General features: G+C 36.2%; 1 protein-coding gene across 2 annotated transcripts in view; it reads right to left on the bottom strand.

Annotated features, from left to right (window-relative positions):
- Positions 1-23,341, bottom strand: part of GALNT1 (polypeptide N-acetylgalactosaminyltransferase 1) — a 92,730-nt gene that overhangs the window by 14,981 nt on the left and 54,408 nt on the right. For both annotated transcript variants that reach the window (XM_080380007.1, XM_080380006.1), the window contains exons 5-7: positions 9,469-9,635; positions 3,196-3,403; positions 1,432-1,602 (exon numbers count right to left, since the gene is read on the bottom strand). In XM_080380007.1, the coding sequence (XP_080236133.1) occupies positions 1,432-1,602; positions 3,196-3,403; positions 9,469-9,635 (546 nt within the window). The remainder of the gene's footprint in view (positions 1-1,431; positions 1,603-3,195; positions 3,404-9,468; positions 9,636-23,341) is intronic.

Genomic DNA, 23,341 nt, shown 5'->3' with positions numbered 1-23,341 from the left:
AAAAAAAAAAAAAGACAAAAGGTAAGTGTCGGTCATTATGAAAACATACACTTAAATACATTTCACCCTTACACTGACAAAATATCTTTTTATTTCCCAAGTTTCTAACACGTTCCTGCTCAGTAGGTTTCCATCCAAATTCAGTTACCATCGATGTACTTGCTAGCCCAAAATTTTCCAGGGATGGAAGCAGTTATTGACAGTTCTCCTTATTTTCTCACTTCAAATTGTAATCCAGATAAACAGCTCCTAGAAAGCTGCTGCAATTCCAGAGAAAGACTTCTGGCTTCAGTGCTGGTAATTCATAAAAAAGAAACCAGTTTCTGACAGGAAATTTATACTTCTGGCAACTGTTCTTGAAAAAGTTATGGGAGGCCATGAAGCGGCCTGCTTGCTTGCACTATTATTGCTTCATAGAAGAAAAGTGTCGTCAGGGTTACATCCAGATTTTCTTTAAAAATTCCTTATTGGCAGAAAAATAGAACTGTGCTGGTTTCTCCTAACTTTACCAACATCTCCCAGATTTCCACCTTTTTAGTCAACAAGTGTACAAATGGTAAATTATACATTAGGCTGATGACACATCTTTGCAGTTCAAGTACACAAATTACTCACACTTTTAGAATAAATTATTTTATATCACTAGTCATTTTCCTCAAATGCATTGGACTTTTTCTAAAGGACACAAAATATAAACCAGGTCACAATCTAACAAAACATTTATGTAGCTCTCTCCCCTAGAAAGGAAACTTGGTGGTGGTGGTGGGATTATACAATTAACCATATCCTCAGAAGAACTCTTGATTTCTTAAATAAAAAAAAAAAACCAAAACGCAAGAAGCAGTAAAGGCCATATCCTCAACTTTATAGTAAGTAAACATTGCCCACTTTTCAGAACAGGAAGGCCAGAAAATGTAAGTTTGCAATTGTTAAGAAGTATACATTATACACAAGTTATATTTTTTCTTATTACCTTTGCTACAACATCTGTATGACATCCTAGTATTAATTCACCTCTCATCCATGCACTTTGAAGAAATTACATTTATATATGTATGCACACACACAAATACATACATACACATGTAAAAAATCAATGCACCTTTTCAAAATGTTGTTTACTTGTTTGAGTAAAAGATAAAAAAAGCCTCAATAAAAATCTGTATATTGGTACAAAAACTAGTTAAAAGCTAGCAATTTATCAGTAATTGACATAAAACTTAAAATTTTCTCAAGTCACAGGCTGATTGCTTCCTTCATTGCTACCAAACCAACACCAGTCCATCTCAAAGAACTTTTATGCTGTTCCTTTGGCCAGACAAAGATGATGCGACAACACAATTCATTAAGTACTCACTCACAGGATTAACATAAAAAGGATATCATTAAACAATCATGTGAACACTAACTGACTTAATATTTTCTCATTACCTAACAGGAAGGGTTCGATCTCCTTTCCGTCGATCCATCTCTCTCTGAGGAACAGGATACCAACGAAAATTCAGCTTCCAGTTGAATCCACCATAGGTCATGTCAGACCCTGCCATATATTCAAAGGTGTCATCGCTAATTACGTCAATGATAGGACACACCACTGTTCTCCTAGACAAAGGAGAGAATCAAACCCTATTAATTACATTGTCAAAAAAGATGGTGGTGTTTTTTTAATTTTGTTTTTAACACATGCAGTTTAAATTTTCATAATGCCATCTCTTAACAACTGTACTCAATAGATTATTATCATGAAACATACTCTGTCTTGCTAATTAAGAGTTAATTCCCCTAAAGGAAAAAGTGTTTTTCTGATACAATTTTGGCAATACTAGCACTTTTTAAAAATAATATTTGCATTATTACCACTAATAAATAATCATCTCTCTGCAGATAGAAAAATTGATCACAGCTTTCTCAGTGCTATAGTAATTGTATAGAAAACAAGGTTTTCATTTCTAGTTAAGCAAAGTAACTTGCATGTTTTGAAATTAAAATGTGGTCATTATGTCTGGGGAAGTATTCTTATATGCCCTTAGGACTAAGAAATGATAGCCATTGTTAACGAAGTATAACTACTGCATCAAAGTTGACAGAAAGAGGCCTCCTTGTCCACTCTCCTGACATTATTAAGACATACTCACAGAAACTAATTCTAATCATCTTAAAAACACTTAAGAAACCATCCTCAAGCAGGCTCCCTCTCACAGAAAGCTCTGCAAAAAGATTCAGGGGTTGCAACTATATTTAAAGGACTTAGTTGAGCCATTTGCACAAATTTTAACAACTTATGTATCGTAGTCTCACAAAAAGTGTTTTAATGGTAACTTAAAGGTTAGTATTACATCAGCACAGTGCTGAACAAAGATTCATTATCTGAGGATTTTTCACTGTGTAATGCTGTATTTTGTAACGTTAAATTTTCAAAGTTATTTTAATCTATAACCGTAAGAATAAAACAGAACTGTAACGCCATACTTACATACTTAATATCTAGTCTATTTAATATGCTGCTCACTAACAGACTGGTGTGCATCTACAGAGTTACTGCTCAGATGTATAAATGTCCTATAAAGCAGACCATTCTCTCACTCCTTTTTTTTTCCTCTCAATATAATTTCCATCACACTATCATGGATATAAGTGCTGTGAGTATTGACTTAAGATAGAAATATAAAGCTATGATACTGCAGTGTAGGTCGGTATGATTACAGTAGCTATTCTAACTCTAGAAAGTAATCACAGAAAACCAAGTCACAGCACATATTTCCACAATAGAAACACATTACAAAATAAAGAAAACACAATGAGAACCTGAAAACAGTAAACCTGACAGTTCTTGTTCAGAGCGTTGGCGTTGCAAGAGATTAGGGCTCCATCTCTTCCTCAATAACATCTTCCCAAATTCGTGAAGAAATGGGCCAGGTTGCACATGGAAGACGTCAAATTCCACTGCTTTCTCAACTCCATTTGTGCTCAGGTCTTCTGCTATTTAACACACTATCCCACACTTCCCAATATAAGCTTCATTTTAAATCAAGTTTACTTTTTAAAAGCTGTACTGAATTAGCCTTTTATACTTACACCAATGAGCATTTATCCACCCCTTCAAAAAGTAGATAGTTGCTTGTAGGCTATATTGTAATACTTTGAACATTTCTTAATAACCAAAAAAACCAACATGGACCAAAGATGGATAGTTACCTGTCAGCTTTGATCCTTGCCAGCAGAGGCTCAAGCCAGCCTACTGTACATTCACAATGAGCATCTAAGAAGGTGATGACCTGGCCTTTAGAAGCAGCAGCCCCCTTTAATCTGGCTCTAATCAATCCAGAACGCTGTTCCATTCGAATCACATGAACAGGTACTTTTAATTTTTTCACATAGCTCTCCAGCGGTCTTTTCAAGAAATCTGCAAAGAATGATCAAAACCATGGAAACTGTTAGTTACATAGTTAAGCTTTTCTTCCCCCCAACTCTCCTTTGAATGAAGAGACTTGAATTAAGAGACATTTCCTCATTTCTTTTCTTTTCCCTACTTTCCTCTGCTGCTTATTCTACACTTCACAATATGCCCTTCCACAGTTCCATGTGCTTCACTTGCTAGAGCTGGAAGTTCTTCCTCCTCTTCATTTCTTCATTATGGAAAACACGGAAATGAAGAGAGTGTAGAATGCTTACATAGAAACCAGATGGGATAGGCAAGTTGTTATTATGGAGTAGATATGACTCTTACTTTCAAAAACATACACATAAGTGCTCTTGGACATAAAACTTATCTACCAAGAAAATACAGAAAATGATCCGACTAGCTGAACATAAGGAATTGCCTTTTACAGGAATGTAACTGACAGATAATTTTTTTGAAAGCAGCTGAAAACATGCTCAGATTTTTTTTCAATTTTGCTTTCTCTAGATTTTTCTGGCTAATATTTTTTCTATTAAATTATCACTATAACACCATAAAACAAAAACAAAGACAAAATAAACTATATATAAATGAGTATCTGTAACACCAACAAACCTCAGCTTAGCTGAGGAACAATTTATTCAAAATAGAACAGCCATAACTGACTACCGTATGCCTAGGGACTCAAAATTGCCTGCATTACAAAGAGCTGCTAAATCAACAAATTTCCCATTGCCAGGCACAGTTTTTGTCCATCATGAAAAATTAGACTATAATGGATGATGCCAAAGGAAGAACAAAGAACTGAGGGGGAACGCAACTGACAGTCACACAAACAATAACTTGCAGATCTGAATTTGTACAAAAAGAAAAACAGTCTTGTAACACAGCTACGGAATATATCAGATTATGCACTCAAAGCACATGGGAGTTGTACTACACCAGTGCAAAGCCTGTAGTAGGATTTAGCATAAGGTAGTAAGTACCTCATATAAGAATAAGCGTGACACTGGAGGGGAGGAAAAAAGGCACAGCATGAACTCTTAGTGGTTGTTTTGTAAATCTCAAGAGGCAAAGCTGACCTGAGGGTGATTACCATTCCTTACCACTGCTCTGGATGAATGAGTTCTAATTGCCTCCTCATTTTTTTCTGTGCATTGTTGGACTGTCACAAAAACCCACAGAAATAAGTTCTGACAGATCTTGCAAGCTGAACTGTGCTAAAAGAGCATAAAAGGTTGATAGATCTTAAATATTTGTCTCCAGAGAAACTCAGAGCAAGTTAATTCTTATTTTGCATATTAATAGAGACTCATAAATAAACGTTTATTAGTACAAACCAAGTGTACACGTCTGAACATCTTGCAGGCCTTTTGGGGTCGAGCACAGACAGATCATTTGGCTGAGGCTGTAGCAAACAATCTCAAATCTTTACAATGTAGCTTTCCAAAGCCATGCATTACAAAGAACTAATGATAATGTTTATAGTTTTAATGTATATGGCTTCCATGACATACACAAAGAGAATAAAACAGCAAAACATTTCTCTCTATGCTAACCATCTCATGAGCATGTCACACAGATCAGCATGTTCCTCTGCACATTTCAGGTGTAGTTCTAATAAGCTTTCAAAGCAGTTCTAACTACTTAAAGCTGAATGAATATAGACTGTTACATTGGTCCTTGAACACAGAGTTACATTAACAGAATGGTAAAATTCTACCAGGAGGAAGAGAGAAAGAGACACGTTTCAATAATACAACTGCAGCCATTCAAGAACTAGCATAAAACAAAGTTGCATTACAGAAAACCATGGGTCAACATATTTAATATAAAATCCTAAGTCCTACCTACATTTTCTCAGTAAGGTATTTCAAATTTCAATTTATCTTTTCAAGTAGCTTTCAATTTTTTTTCTCTAAGAAACATTCACAGATGTATGCAGTGTTTTCACTACGGTGGGAATAGGTTTAAGATCAGTCCTTCTCCCATGTTTAACAGCGTCCATAAAAATATTCTGATTGAACACCTTGTTCAAAACTTCAGAAGTTTTCTTTTCCCAGAAGCAAAACACTGTGACAGACATTCAGTAACTGTGCCCTTAAAATATTACTATAGTTTCAGTAAAATAAGCAAAAAGGTAAAGCTTGACATTTCATCCCTACAAAAGCATGGAAGATAACTCGAGCATCAAGATTTCTGGTGCTCCTATACTAGCACCAGTAAGGGTTAAATGCTCAAATCTAAGTAGCTATTTTCCTTCCAGAGCACTGCTTCTTAGAGCAATACACATCCCTCACAAACTGCTTCCTTAATTCAAGTAGCAAGAGTCTAGAGTTTTGGACTAGTCATACATCCAGAAACTGGTAATAGTTTCTTGTGAGGCAAGACTTGCTTTTTATTTTTACAAAAAAGTATTTGAAAAGTCTTCTAATGCAATAAATTTTTGGTCTATAGGAGATGCCAGAATCAAGCAGGAGAGATTATTTTCTATACAACCCTATTAGTCATATTTATACTAAAACTTGTATTAAACACTGGAATGAAAAGTTTTGTGCATTACAGAGTCAGTTGTTTACAAGTCATTCAGGATGACAGCTGCGTAAATTTTTAGCATTGCCTTCTATGACTCAGAGTAAGGTTTGATAATATTAAAAAAAAATTACAAATCCACAAATACTTTTACTTGGGAAAAATAATAATTCATGTATTTTCAGAGGTATAACTTTACTTTCATTTAACTCTTTCTGCGGGATATTCCTTTCAAACTTTTTCTGTATCAAAAGGACGCATAATGCTACCCATGACTATGGACAGTTTAAAGAGTATCTTCTATGGCAGTAGCACAACTATGAAAGCCAAAAAAGTAAATCTATTCAGTTCAAGTCAAGTAGGTGCATAAATTGAAAAACACCTTGCCAGTTCTATTAATCACATTTATATGAATATAAATGAAAAATTTGGTTTCAAACAATTTCTTTTTTAAATTAAACTATACCAAAACACTCATTTTATCACATACAAGCATCCAAACACAGTTTTCAGAAATGTGAATACTTTTACAAGACATTATTGGCAGGAATTTAGTTTTGGTTAGGTTGCCTTGCTCTGTATCTGTATAACCAACTTCTGTGAGTGTATTCTAGCCCGATGCAATCTGCCTACCATGCCTGGCCATTCAGTGCTGACCTAGTTTTAAGTACTGACTAATCCTGATTTCTCCTGTTAACTTTTTTTAACTAGTTAACAAAGATCAATACTTAAAAATGAAACATGCAATTCCGATCAGTAACTAGCGAAAAATGTTACAGATATATCTTGTTTCTGTGTGTGTGATGTTATTATGCAAATTCATTCTTCTAAGAGCATGACACTAACAGGTACAAAGTATGCTTCAGGCAGACTGAATGCCTACTTTATTCCAATTAAATTGACTCCGGTGCTAGAATTCAAAATAGCCTACTTAGTCTGAACTTTTTTTTTTTTTTTTTTCTGGAAAAGTCTGCTGTTTTAGTTCAACAGAAAAAGAACACAAGTACATATACTAAACTTCATATCCTTCTGTTTTACTTATTCTAAAAGCATGCTTGCTGCAACGATAACAAGGTTTTGAAAAACAAAACAAGACTTTCAGTAATCATTGAAAATAACTACAAATAGAAGGTGCCTGAATGATCTGAAATGAAGAACACTGATTTCAAATTGAAACAGGTTCAATAATACCAAAAAAAGTCTGATATGCTGTATCTTTCAGCCTGGAATTAAGTTCCCTTCCTTCTATTACCTAACCCAAACGCAGAAACAGTTATTTAGAGAAAGCCACATGGTTTTTTTCACTGGACTACAATTCTACTTCATAATGAGGACATGGCTGCTGCTATGTTAAACATTTTTCCTAAAACGGAAATTGAAGAGGTAAAGCGTAAGTCAGATAATGTCTACATGATTTTACTCTTAGCTTGCTCTTTATTTCTAGTTCATATTGAAAGCTGACCTGTAAAAATTAATCATTAGCACTGATCTGAATTAGTGCCAAGGACTGTTTTCATAAATGAAACAGACAACACTTGCAATAAACTTTGTTTTCCTAACAAGAGCCTGCACACAAAAGCTAACCAAAACAAATGTATTGTCTCTGTTCCATTAAGGAAGCATATACCTGTACAATAACCAGGTATAGGCACCCAGAACCCAACTACCAGGATCTGTGTTAGAAAGAGGATTGTTCCCTGGGAACAACTTCAAAAAAAGCGAGCAGTTTCACATGCATTAGAACCAAAGAAATGTGGAATTTTTATATAAAGGTTGAAAAAACACAAGAAATTGCGGGATGCAATTACAAATTCCCCACAAGTGAAAACAGTGAAAATTTGACCTTGTGCCTTTCTAAAAGCAAAAGTCAATCACCTCTCACCTAATCTGGAACACATTTGTATGGCAGCCTTGCCCTTTGCATGGGCATTCCTCCTCCGCTGCCAGAATGTAATTGTGTTTAAGGCCTCTGTCCCTTCTTCCAAATTGCACTGAAATTGGCTGAAGCAGTTAAAGTTAGTATCAGGTAAGAAAGAAAAAGCAAGCAAGGTGCCCAAGAGAGGAAAGGAACACAGACTGATAAGAGTGCAAACACAATCTGAATGCACGAGCTATTCATCCTTAGGAAAACACGTTGGTCAGGTCTCAGTTAGCTGATACTACCTTTCTTTTAGTCTACTCAGGTGCTCCACCACCAGCTAGCTGTACTTTAGACCTACATAGTTTGGATATGCTAAGGCATCATACGTACACGCAACCTGAAGAAGTTCATTATACTTTCTACCAAATTAGATATGAAGTGCAAAAATCCCCTCTTAAAGTTCTTCAGCTACAAAAACTCCTGTTAATGGTTACTAACTACCATAAACCCTCCTGTTAACCACTGCAATCCATACGCCATTCTGCTATTTAGACCATATGATCAGGAATCTAACATCTCTCTTCGTACATATATGTCTAAACATCTCTTGTTCGAACAACAGTCAGCCACTTTACTCTGAAGTTGGAATTACCATAAGCAGTAGAATATGGATTTTGCATCACTGGAATCAAAAGTATCAGGCAGACACGTCAGCATGCTGGGCATAAACACCTTCCCTGACTTAAGCATGGGAATTCCTGCTGCGACAAGTAACAGCCTACAACTGGTGGCTGCTAAGACTTTTTCTAGTGACTTACTAGCTATGAGTCCTAGTAAAAAACTTTCAACGTAGAAAGATAGAAAAATAGGTGATTCAATACAAAAATATAGAAACATTTTAGATTAAAAATCAACATAATACCCTCTCATGTCCATTTACAAACGCAAGGAAAAAGAATATCCCTCAAGTTATACTTTATAATCCCTACCACCGAAGATTAAGCAAGAACAAGCCAAATACCAACTATTAACCAAAATTAAATATAAATTATTGCCTAGAAAATAATTATTTCCACTATATTGTAATTCACAAAAAAATTACTAAAAGAGTAAAATCTAAATAAATCAGCTTCAAGTTTTGTCTATTAATTGCATTACACATGGAACATTTCATTCTGTAGTGCGGTGTTTTCATCTGGAGCACCAGTAAAAAGCAGAATCTCTTACAGCATAGAAGTTGAGTTTCAACTTCCCTTGAACTGAATAATCAAAATTAATCCCTCTGAACACCAAGCTTAACGGTGGTAGTGACAGTGAATTTGGACATCTGTGACAAGCAGGCCTATTTACTATTATTCACCAGGTGATCCAGGTATTAAATGCCCTCAAGCTTTAGGAATGCGTTTAAACACAAAACATGAAAGCTGTAATAGGATAAACCCACTAGCAAACACAAGCTCTACGCAGTCAACAGAAACATAACCAGATAAACTTACACTAGTTTTCAGCAGAGAATGATCCACCTGTATTTCAAAATGGGCATCGCTCACTCTGCCTTCCCCTGCCCCAGCTACTGTGTTACTGTCTCTTGCTGAGGAGAGCTAAGCCCGTAGAAGTCAGTCTCAGGTTTTGAAGTAAAAAGAGCAGCAAGCTAAAGCATCAACGTTATCATTACCTCTTTCACTGGCATCATCGACAAGGACAATTTCTTCCAGCATGTGTCGTGGTGACCGGTTTATCACACTATGAACAGTTCGTAGGAGTGTGCTCCAAGCCTCATTGTGAAAAACAATGACAACACTTGTAGTGGGAAGGTTGTCTACGTACACCTTTGTTTTACACCTATAAACAAAAATAAGGCATATATTTGTAAAGGCCAAGCCTTCAGTTAGAACTGCAATGTTTAGGTTTATTTCTGGGTATCAATACTAACATTCATGACATAGCAATTGTATGTGAAATATGACAAAGGAGCAAATGGTGCACAGATTTACATTTTTACCTAAAAAACATCCTGACTTTTATGTATACTTCTATGTATTCCTACCACTAAAAAGGGGGAACATCAATTCAATAACCAATTCTAGAAATGAGAGAGACATCCATACTGCTAACACACAGAGATGATAGCAGATTATTTGTTTCCACTACCCATGTTTTTTGAAGAGTAGCATGTACAGACACACTAATCCAAGCCCCTGATTTAGGCTTGCATTCCATCAGAGGACAAGGGAGAAACCCTAGTACTGTAATGGGGACAGAGGGGGAATGGAGAGAGACACATAAGATAAGAAATGGCAAACAAACTAGGAAGTAAATGCAGTAAAAACACAATTTAAAAAAAACCCAAATAATAATTAAAAGAGGTAAAGAATTCTAGACACAGCTGATGATTGGAAAAAGCCAAGACTACATGCATGCTACCTATAAAACCAGTGAGTTAAGTACATTTCATAATTTAACGTGTTTATATTACATGAAGAGGTTAGGGGTTTTGTTTTTTTTTTTTTTTTCTCCTCATTGTATACATGTTGGAAGTACTATAAAGGTTCATCAAATTAAAAGAGAATTACGTTCACACTCCAAAGTTCGCGTGGAAGACCATAGCTTTAGCTCTTCTAACAGCATATGTAGGGTATTTGTGCAAAATATGACACGCACTCCAAGTAACTCCACATGCTGCCAATATTTTACACTCTGCAACACTATTTTAACACAAGTGATAATTTCAGTATCTCCTAGAAAAATCAATACACTGTACATAAAGTACTCTTAACAATTCTGATAATACAATTCTGCTCAAAAAAATAACCATGCAAATTTAAGTGTTCCCCCCACAGATCTGTTCCTCCTTCGTATTCAAAATTACACACAGAAACTTACATAAGATTTGATGGTGCTAAATCCTGTAAGAATCAAAGCTAGAGAGATACATGCAGATCTCAAACACAAGGAAAACACTGAAGCAGAAGAAGAAATATACTCAGTGGAGCTTCGTTCCAACAAAAAAGCTTTTATTAGATCCCAAATTATTGAGTTGATTCACTGTAATGTAACCTGATCTAAACACTGTTAAAATGCATTAACAAGTATTCATGACTATCCCCTGAACAGCAGTGCTGTCTGAGAGCTTAAGAAATACCTAGTGAATATTCTTTGCCCTGAACATACAAAAATAATACTGAAGAAACAGCCTGCCAATACAGGATCATGGTGTCAGCATCTAATCCCACCCCACCCAATGACACCAGGAATGTCAAACAGCCAAAACCAGGGGTTTTGCAAAAACCAGGAACAGCCAAAACTGGGGTCCCAAAATGAGTATTTTATTTGCTGGATAACTTGGTTATCCAGAGCTCTTCTAAGTGAGAGCAGCTCTCATAATACATAGGCATTTCAGCTCTGATGTGGTGACAAAAGCCCAGTGTGCCCAGACATCCCAGAAAAGATAAGTAAGTCCAGGTACAATTGAAGAAATACCTGGAAGAGCTTCTGTGGAATCATGTTTCATTTCTAAGAACTGAAGCAGTAGGATCAGGCACTGTCTTCAATATTATACTTACTTATTATAAAATTATGGCCAAATTTAATTATTCACCACACTGAAGTGAACAGCATAAAATCTTTAGGAAAAGCAGCCATACATCCTTATATTTTCCAATTGAATTAATGTGTAAAAAAAAACCTTGCAAAGCATGCCGACTGATAATGTTATTTCTGTGGTATCACTTTAATACCTTTTCAGAAAAATGCTATGAATTTCAGATGAGAAATTCAATGACAAGCCAAATAATTTTTCCACCATTTGTCACTTTTTCAGCCTATTTTGCTACTTTAAAATCGAATTCTAAATGTTTTATTCCTTCTGCTGCGTTGTTCCTTACACCAGAAAATAAGTGTCTGATTGTAGACCTTCAGCTACAGTACTAATACAAATCCACCAATTGTTCCTCTACTTTTTGGCAGAATAAATGTAAAAAAGTTGTGAGAAACCTGTTACCAGTTCTCTGTAAAAAAGCAGTAACAATGTGTCATTCATCAGGAGTATCCTGCTGCAGTGGCCACAGGATCTACCATCGCGATATGAAATCTTGCACCTCCAGCCTCGCATTGTTTAACAGTTTTACAGAAGATTTTATTATACTGAGCTCAAATCAATGAATTGGTATAATAAAAGCCAGCCAAGTGATCAGAGACTACCATGTTTATGAACGATTACAGTCTGAAGCATAAATATAACAAAACATTTGAGATCTGTCTTTGAAGGGGAACTTATTAGCAATATGAGAAAACCAGGTATTTTTGGGGACACACCTTCCCCCTGAAAGGCATTCTCACTGCCCTGTCCTGCAGAAGGTGAACATTCTCCTTTCCATAACAAGACTTGCCCATTCTCACCCACAGAGATCAACCCCTTCTGGGGTAAAAACTTAAAAGTGACCCTGGACTGGTTTGTTTACCAATATGTAAAAGGCTGCCATGTGTAACACAAGGGTGTTTCTGGCTTGGAATTTTTTAATGCTATTCTTAATAAAGTGTTTGGTGTTAAGTTATTCTAAAAAGACTCATTGATGCAGGCAGGATAAAGGAAAGAATTAATAGCATGATACCTGATTTATCATACTCCTTTCACTTGCCTTTCTGTATATACCTTTTAGCCATATTTGTACAATTTTTTGTGAACGCATATGAATAAACCCTCTTGTTTTTCATTTTGACAACACTTACATACACTCCTTCCCACCCTCAGGAATGTATGGCTGCAGAACATAAACCAAGCAAAATGGAACAGCTGATAACTGTGATCAGAGCATTAGCCTTCTACGTAAACCTGTTTTATCCTTACTAACAAACATTTAAATTAAGAATCCTTTTTGTCTTTCATTTGAAAACAAATTACACCAGACAGGGATTACTATAGAATTTAAAACAAAGCATTAGTTTCAACCAACAGTTACGCAACATTAGTAGCGGAATATAACCATGAGGGGTATGACACATAGGGTATGAATTAAGGACAATTTGAATTTTAATGAACTACTAATACATTATGTTCCTTTTCTTGGATCATGCCTCAAACAGTTTTAAAATTGAGTGCATAATATTAGGAAGGCATACCATCTCCAGTAATTTAATGAAGACTCCAAACGGCAGCTGAGCATGTCTACTTCATATGGAATGCATCATCCTTTCCTTAATCTATGGCATTCACCATGCAAACTCTCGGCTAATGTGATTCCATACATTATTTAGATTGTGGAAACTCCCCAAAAATGTCAGACATTTTAAATGCAAGCAGAGACTTACTGCCCTATTACCTAAAGACACAGAAAAAGAATAGGCCAGATTGTTAAAATATGATCAAAACAAAAAGCCTAGTTAGTCTACATTTCTTAATGTACACATTCCAATGCTCAAATCAGTAATGCTTTATTTCATAGCAAGTCTCCGTCTCATGCACTTAAATCCCCACCTTCAGCTGCATTAGCCTTGTATTCTTCCCTAATGTTTGATTTCTTGCTTCCATGTAATTAGGAAATGAAGTGGAAAATTAATTAGGAAATAAAATTAAAGTTATCCAAGATCTTTAATACCCCATCAAAATCAGATTTGAGAAAAAAATTGAGTTTACAAACGATACTTTAAAAAGTTGTTGTGCAAAGGAACAGACTATAAAGACATAACTCTCTTCCAACCTCTGTTAAGATGTTAATAACATTCTTCACAGAATGTCACTTTTTTGCAGTTTAGCATCATATATTCAGAATACTTTGGCCTAGTTCCTTATAGCTACATGGTTACTCCTAGGTCCACACCTCCCCAAAAGCACAAGGCAATGTAACAGGTCCAAATCCATCATAATTTGAATTTCAGATCAATGGACTAAAGGCAAAGGAAGGACAGATTTTAGCATATATGTGTATAGCATTCCTAAAGAAGAACAGTGACAGCAAAATAAGTACAAGTTGTTGTCCTTAATACCCTGTAGCCTGATTTCAAATTTTAAATCCATTACAGAAGTTCTTAAAATGGGAGGTCAAAAGCAGCTCTGAGTTGTGTTATGCTTCTCTGTTACCATGACTTTTTGTGCAGGTGTTAATTGAATCATATAGAAGCTCTGCATGTTGTAGATGGGGAGACATTCAGGGGAAAAAATAATCTCAGAATTTTATTCAGTGGACTATGTATAGGTATTTGAAACCTACCTGATGCTACTCCAAATGCACCTGAAAAGCCTCTGAAGAAACTGCTTTCCTACTTTCTCTTTCACCCCAGGGTACAAATAGCTCACAGAAGAAATTACAGAAATAACAAGAAGAGACATCAAGTAAGGCAATTCTTTCCAAATAAAATTAAACCATTAAATCTCATAGTTTAACTGCTGCTTCAGCACAGTCGTGCACAGAAAGACAAACCCTCATACTGTGTTTTCTGCAACACCACAACCATGTACTTTCAACCCTCCTCCACATCTGGCCGAACTGGAAACCTCTCTTCTCTCATGCCAGTGAGAGAATGAGAAAAACATACTTCACCACCGCAGGGACAGAAGAAATCTACCAGGCAATCTTACAAGATCCTTCATTTGAATTCCTCAGAAGGTGAAATACTTCTGATACCTATCAGCTCTGCTCAGTGCCCTACTCAGAGATCAATAAGGCTTACCTGCTCTAGCCACCAGCACCCAAGATGCACAGACACTGGGAACTTGGGACACCACCCTTCGCTATGCCAATGCCTCCTCTTTCAGCTTACTGTTGGCACTTTTACAAACACTTCAAATATTATCTTAAAAAAATGCAACTGTGCAGCCATCATACTACGGAACAGCACTTGACATTTTATCAATGTTATGAAATTGTATTTGTGGATCAATTTACTTAGAAATTATCCCTAAAACCCAAAATTGAGTGTTACATGTGCAATATTGTCATATCTTGAAAGACAAATATTTAAATGTTAGCAGTGATCTGTTTGCACACTCTTCCAAGTCATGCTAAATCATTTCTGAAATTAATATAATAAAATGGGATTTAATGTCCTTATAGCTCTTAAACACTTTTGTTTCACAGGCTAAAGAACCATACACCCCCAAAACCAGCTATAAACAGGGCAGAGGTCTTGTAGGAAATCAAGTATACACTTTCATAATGCTATGCAGTGAGACACAATGAGGAAAACCTCATTCACTGAGGTGAACAATGGAACGTGAAAAAAAAATTTAGATGATTTTCTAGAAAGATGATGTCATCATTATATTCTGTATTAGAAATAAATGCTAAATTTCTAAATACTGTAGTGCACATCTCTGTTCTTTCTGATGCCACCAACAGGTTATTGTCTATGAAAGAGCAATGAGAGGACACGTAACATCAGAGTATTTTTTTAAAATAAGGAATTTTCAAAATGAGGCCACTTATGCTTACCTAATCACAAAATTTAATAGACTCAGACACTACCTGAACCCTGACTTGCTATACCTGATAGCAAGTTTATTCCCAGATTCCACCACTTTTTCACAGAAACAAGGCATGACCAATAATTTCCAGTGGCTCAAAAACATCAACAGCAGTAAAACACGTATGCAATCCTTGTTTTCTAGCCCAGCGCACACAGCCCAGAGCACACTGATAAAGGACAGAGATGGAACACAAGCAAAAGTGTCTCCTGTGCACTAGGCAGCTCAGTTGGGAAATCCCAGCGGAGCTCAGACCAGAGTTCGTATGTGCATTAGGATAATGCAGTGCCAATGTATTTTTGAAAGCTGTGCTGGCAACAGATTGGGGCAGGGAGGGAGATCTATTTCGTCATCTTACAAAATTAGTACAATGTCTTATCTTGCACACTATGAACAAGAGTTATAAATAAAAGCTGCAGTTATAAATAAACTATATCCCAGAACTTAAATGTGACAAAGGAATAATCTGTGTCTTGCTAAAAATCAGGTTAGAGCTGAAGTTCTGAGGAAACGATACACAGCACAGCCCCCGTAATAGATGTGTTTAATATTACCAATGCAGTACAAACAGCATACTCTTTAGTATTAAAATATACTGGAGTATCTGGGATGTAAGCATCGGTATTCTTAGACTTGAAAACACACATTTATTTTCTATTGAGGTTACCAAAGTTAATGCCAAATCAATAGAGAGAAAATCAGGAAGTCTGAGCTCCTCTCATGAAACGCCACGCTTTAATTACTGATATCTGATGAATATTGCTGCAGCGCCATAAAATGTCAGTACTCCATTGTTTACCTGTCCATTTTCCATAAGTTATAGCCTGCAATGAAGTTAATGTAACAAAGCTGAGGCACAGCTATGCCCAACACAGAATCTCCCCTCTACTGAAGTAATGAATGAAAACGGCTTTGAAACAAGACCGAGAGTCACCCTGAAGCTGCTGAGACTGACCTACATTTCCACCAGAAGGTAACGCCCTGTGGCAGGGGTAGCACAGAAAGTGTCAAAACACTACAGCAAGAACCACCAGCACTTAAGTCAAGTAGTGTGTTTCTGGTAAACACTGACTTAGTCTTTCCTGGATATGAGCAGCATCATCCTGATATCGTTATGAACAAGGGTGTTAATAAATCTGCTTGTGACATAAATTTCAACAATACCTCAAGCTCTCAAATCGAAGACAATCCAGCTGGATAATGATCTAATTTTCACACAGAAGCAACATGGCTAAAAGCAATAATTCTCAGAAGTATTCTAAGAAAGATGGAATCACTGACTGTCATAACATGCCAAACCACTTCTCAGTACACAGACTCTGCATACAACCACAGTTTTAACTTGTGGCCGCACAAAGAGAAAGCGCTACAGACAGGTAAGGTTGCAATAAAACTTCATGCTAACCCTGAAGCTGCTTCGTCCAATCAAATCGGAACAAGTTGGTTTAGAAAGGTCTTCATTTCTATAATTTATATCACAACTCCAATTAATCTTTCTAAGCAGGTGACTTGAATGCAGGCAAATCCTTTATTCTTACTTAAACATTTCCATCCAGCCTGCTTAGTGTCTCCCTTCAATAGTGTTACATAATTTACCTGACATCAAGAGTATGAAATTTTCCTTTCTTCTGATCTCAAAGATTTGGATATAAGAAAGGTCGCATTATCTCATGAGTCAAGTAGAAATCTTCTTTAGACCCTGGAAACAAAATCCAAAATGGTCCTTAAAACCATCGTGGTTACAGAATTCAAGCAGAATTTCACAAAAATAAGCAGCTGCAGTTGGCTGTTTTCCTTATCCTGAAAGTGATCACAGGAAAGAACCTCTTGACAGAAGCAAAACCAATTCTGTCCTCAAAGACTGAAATTGAACCTTAAGTCCTCTAGACAAATTATTTTCCATACTTGACCTATCAATTTAAAAAAAGTTCAGGATATGGCTGCTCATCCAAAATGGAAAACACTCTTATAACTAAGAATGAGATTGCCAAGTGTTTGCATGTATATACAGACACACATATGGATATTATGTATGTGTATATATATGTATGTTGAAATATAACCAAAAAAAACCCACCCCAAACCAGTTTACAGGAAGCAAGCTGATTTTAAAGTGACTTTTTTCCCCTCTAAACTTTCTCTAGGAAAAAGATTTATAGGTAATTTCTTCCAGCTAACTCATTAAGTCAACACGAACAAGAACATTTCCAAATGTTGACTCTACAGTGGGTCAGCAACAAGCTATATGCACCACAAAAGCCAGATGAAAAAATATTCCTGCTTGAAAGAACCGTAAAGTCTTTAATGCCTCACATGCTTCAGACTTTGAGCATGACATTGCTGAAAGTTACATTGCTAGTCATCAGATTAGCAGATTTCCTTTACAGGTGCCAGGTTAATTAACAGTCTAGATTTCTAGCCTGTACCAAAACATTGAATAAACTTCTGAAGTCTTTCACCACCTATGTTGACAACTTGCTCTTTTTTATTATCTTTTATGTCACTATGACCTGAGCTAAATGAATACCAAAAGTTCACAAAGCATATCACAATTTATGGAGCTATTTAAATCCCCATGATCTTATGGGGATTTAAAAAAAAAGAAAAAGAAAAAAGTGTGTCTTAATACACACAGGGTTTTTTCCCCCCATGTTTCACCTAATCTGGTGCAACTGCAAACTGCTGCCAAAAACAACAATCCCACTTTAGACCATTACAGTTTTGTCCCATCCCCTTCTTTACACCAGATCCGGTAATCACAGAGCTGCTGTGTGTTGCCTCAGTTTGCTGATTCAACAAAACATATTTTTTTCTCCTCTTTGGTGTGCAATCCTCCATCCAGCCAGTGAATGCCAAGGCCACACAATCATCAGATCAGTATGAACAGAAGCAGTGAGAACACTCCGTTTGGCTGCAGTCCACCAGATTATATGTAGTATAAAACTGCCCCCTTAGCTATTCTCCTGAATTAAAATAATTAAAAGCAAAAAGAACACACTATCAGAACCCTCACAGAGTAAATACTTTAAGTGCTGCCATTTAAAAACCCCATAAAATGTCACACATCTGAGTTGTAAGAGCATATGTAGCCTTACTAGTTTTACTATGAGTACATTTACCCAAACTATTTTCCTCACACAGGGATTGTGTAAATTTTATGAATGTGTTCTATTACAATTTAACTGTAGTATCCTAAGATATACAGCAAATCAGTTTGTTCTGAGAAGTTAAAAATCTAAATTCCAGTGTATCTCACACATACAATTCAGGTTTAAAAACAACATATTTTTAAAGTACATGTATGAAAACCAGATCACAGTCCCATAACTGAAAAGCATTATATTGTATCATATAATTAACAGTGCCTAAATCTAAACCTAAATATGGTTCTTTCTAAGCAAAGAGACGACAGAATTAGTCATATGTTGGACTTACTCAGAAAGGAGCCCAGCATAACTGCTCTAAACTCCACAACATTCATTTAGTTTAGACTTAGAAAAAAGGCTTAACCTCAGAAAAAAAAAAAAACCCTGCCTGCTTCCTCCCAATTGTGCAAGTAAGCTTGGCAGCAGGAACTGAGCAGCATAATTTGATTCAGCAAAAAAGTCTTAATAATGTCCTAGTTAAACATTAAGGTCTTAGTTAGAGATCTGCATCTTACTTTTCTATTAAGTGGCTGACGTCACAGTTTGTACGAACTTAGAGTCAGTTCACTCAAATATGGAGGGCCACCTGGCTATAAGCTCTGATTATGCCCTAACACTATTTATACCATTTGAAACCCAGCTACCTACTTCCCGGATACAAACAGTTTGAGAAAAGGACAGTTAAAAGATCCCAAATGTTATGCAGAACCGACTGAGGTATAATAAAATTTCTGACACCCTTAACTCTGGCAAAATTATACCAACTAAGGGAAAAAAAAAAAGACTAGGAAGCTCTTTTATGTGAATTTCTACAGAACCTGCAGCCTTGGGGAAAAGATTGTTAAGGTATTCCAAAGCGATCCACACTCCTCCTTGCTGCAGGTCTGCTTGGGAAAGCCTACCATATTCCCTAGAAATCTCACCCTGCAAAATAGGACTCCCTCCTAGCTCAGCATCATAAACTCCAGTGTAGACCAGAGCTTAGATGAATGACAGCATTCTGTCCCAGCTACGCCTCCATTGTTTCCAGCCTTGACCACTTGTACCTGGAAAAGAGCAGCGTTTTGAGATGCTCTTTTCTAGTTTAAAAAAGTCAGAATTGGGCTTAAACTCTCACACCCGGGACACAAATGTCTCCTTAAATGTTTTACATATTCCACAAATTATTAAATAATGAATACAGCCTGAAAAGCTCAGCTTTAGAACACAGTACTCATTCTTAATTTTGCAAAGCAGCTTCCAACTAACCTCAAACAGCATTGAGAGTAAAACCAAGTCATATGACACATACAAATGTCATGCATTTAACCACAGCATTTCCAGCCTGAATACCAGTCTAAGACACATATACACAGCTGAACACCTCTTCTAGTCACTGATACCTATTTTATTCATTGCCTTCCTCACCCCCAGTAAATTCAAGGCAAGATTCCAGTGTTCCTAATCACCCATCTTTCACTTTGCTGTCATGTCAAGCCCACAGCTGCATATTTTCCTGGCAACTGTGAATCAACTCCCACCTTGATGACTGATTCACAGATCAGAATAAGACATGCTTACAGAAATTATTCTATTAACAACTTGCTATCCCCAGCTGCTTGTTGCCCTGCAACAATCCCCCCAGAGGCTGTGGCCCTCTCAGTTACATTAGTTAGTTACACTAACATACCCCAGTCCAGATTCCGGGAAGTATCCAGACTAAAAAAGTTACTTCTGATTGAGCTTTTTCTCTTAAGCAAATCATTCAGTTGGGATAACGATAAGAGTAAGTAGAATAAAGCTCCCAATTACAGACATAAAATGACTAGCAATTCTGGCATATGTCAATGTTTTTAAAGGTAACTGTGTGCCTCAGTAATTTTGTGCCAAATAGTAAAAATAAATATAAATCTGTTAATACAACTGGGTTACAGCTCAACAGAACACAGTTTTCAACTTCTGTAGATGTCTCATACTGAGGAGCTCCTTGAGCTGGAGAAATGCCTAGAAGTTATTAAAACAGCTCACATATTTGTTCTTCCAGTAAGGAAACAACATTTCTTGGCCAAAACATAAATATGATGCCCGGAGTGGGTCGCCTATAGACATTAACCTATGAGCACTCGAGGACTGAGCGGACACACAAATGTGCTTGCCTTTGCACGGATGACAGGGGGATTTGGCAGAACTGGAAATTAATGTGAAGTATAATGCAGACTTCAAAAGCTGCTCTCCAGCCGAGAGGTTATGCCACCCCCATTAAATACATGTAGCAAATTGGTCCTGGCACACCTGATTCCACCAGCTTTTCAATGATGAACCGTTAGGCAAAACTTTTACAGACTTCTGCTTTATAGAAAAACTGACATGCTGGAGAATTATAGGACTTGAAATAGTCACATATTCTCCCCACACTACATTAAAGGAAGCAACCCACAAAACCTGCGAAGAAAATAATTACATGGTTGAACAGCTAAGTATGCCTTTGAACATACCCTGCTTTTTCAAAACCTTGATTGAAAGCGCTACTGCAGCTGTGCTGTAAGTATATAAATGTGGTAAGGAATGATTAGAAATTAGCCATTCTCCTTCTCCCCAAACTATTTCTATATTAGCAGGGATATAGATAGAACAAGTCATAACAGAAGCAACTCCAACACAACAAAGTGTTCCTGACCATGTGAGTATTTTGACTAATCAAACAAATACTTTTGTAAGACAAACATACAACACCAGAGCATATTTATAGTTTTCACAATTCTGAAAATGGCTATAGTGTTCTTGAAAAGTAATATTAATCCACACATACAGATTAAGATACCCTTGCATTGTAAATACAGCATTGTTCTCAAATCTGCTGAAGAAGTGTTAACACATTCCCTAACTTCTTAATTGGTGTGACCTTATAGAGTACATACTGAAAAGACGACCAAAGGAGGAGCTTTTTGGGGACCATTTCTCTCTCAAAATCTACTAAAAATGTACACAGCAAATAAAAATTAAAACTGTTGGCACCAATTCACAAAAACAGAAAATCCAACCCTACCCTGAAACCTTACCTAAAATTTTATTCTGATTCCACTTTCACACGCATAATATAGTGACAGTATTTCTTTCCATACAAATGGAATAAGAGAAACAAATGCAACATTACTAAATCTATAATGCATATCTTACTGTGAAATACAGTAAGTGCAGAGCATAGCCAAGTGTTCAAGACAAAAACTTCCTGTAGCTCAACTTGATTTAAAATTGTGATTCCATTTGTCTGCAAAAGCTTGAGTGGTACTTAAGTAATACATTTTTTAATAGTGTATAACAATTTCTCTTTCCATTTTTGGTTTATTAGAAGTCTAGACTTCACAAAGCTTATGATTAAGTCAACTTTTTAGACCCACAAATTTATTTTCGTATCTTTGCACTTACACTATAAAAATGGTAGAATACATACGTGCAAGTTTTACAATATGAATGCTGATAAACAGATGATGTTAATTTATTCCATACTTCCAGGGTCATAATGAAAAATTACTCATGTTTACCTTCCACATAGCCAACTGTTGTAACTATAATTTCCCCATAGTTTTGTTAATTCTTTCCATTCATCTCATCCAGAAAAAAACATAAAGAAATCACCCCAAATTAGCATCCCAGGTTTGGCAAGTCTCCAGTGAAACTTAGGATTTTTCTCACGAGTAAAGCAAGTTGAGAATACTAACTACAAGTCCTTAACCAGTGGAAGTAACCCCTTTACAGTGAGGCAATTTCTTATTCTGTAGAGTGTGATAGAGGGGGAAGACACTACACATGAATCTGCATGAATGCCAAGGGATATCATTGCCAAGTTACAACCACAATCAGAGCAGTAACATGAGAGAAAAGGAATAACCCCCCATAACATGTCAGTTTCAAAAGAAAACCCTGCAAGCTCATGATTTGCATTCTTCCATCATCCAGAGAAACAGGCAAGTAGTGACCATAAAATCTGACTCATATGTCTGAAAATCAATTGAAAAGTTACACTAATTCAGATTATGAAATCAATATTTTGAAAAATATACAGTTCAATTATTAAGAACACCTGCACTACCAGGAACTTTCACACTACATAGAATCACATTCATTAAAATAGTTGAAAGTACCTACAAACCAGCTCTTTATCACTCACTAAAAATGAAAAGTGGTCAGAGCTTCATCTCATTCTTCTAGTATTATCTTCTGAGGTAGGAAATGAAAAGAAATTAATCCAGCAGCTTGGCCTTGTATATGCAGAAGCAACAGCAAAGCTTCTAAAGAAATGGGGTTTGTATAGCATCTGATTCTTGCAAGAGAATGCTGATAATTGATTGGGAAAATCTTGTTTCATGAGCTTCATTTAACTTGAGAGTCCCTTTCATAAATGAGAGGGATTGAGGGTGGGGGGAGTCATCAGCTACCCTGCCACAGTAGCCCCAGGAGACTAAAGCAATCTTAGTTTTATTTAAAACAAGGCTACAGTTTTCTTTTTAAATTACTTATGACTCAAATAGCTCTGAAAGGATCAATATTTCAGAGGCAAGATCAAACCCAAACCAGATGGATATTAGAAAATATTATAATACAAACTAAATGAGGCTTTGCACATTTCATTAGGTAAGAAATTTTTAAAGTACTTCTCTCATCATCAAACCTTTTATATTTCATATAATTCAGAACTTTAGTTTGCCTCATTACAAGCAGTGCATGAATTTTTCAAATAAGTAATTTTTTTCCTGAAATGCCAAGTCTTAAGTTAACTTTGTTTCCTTCAACCAAATTAATTTCCATTCCCCTGAACAGGCTTCATATTCATAATCAGATTCAAAGTTAAATAATACTGAATAAAACCGGTTTCTGCTGCTCAATCTTATTTTACAAGTAAGTACCACAATAAACAGGAAATCCTCCTACTTTTCACTTCAAAAGTAAGATCTTACAGAACTGAA

This window comes from Falco punctatus (assembly GCF_963210335.1).
Source record: "Falco punctatus genome assembly, chromosome: 3".
Taxonomy (NCBI): domain Eukaryota; kingdom Metazoa; phylum Chordata; class Aves; order Falconiformes; family Falconidae; genus Falco; species Falco punctatus.
The sequence above is the reverse complement of the archived record's forward strand: the minus strand, read 5'-3'. Positions and strand labels throughout refer to the sequence as shown.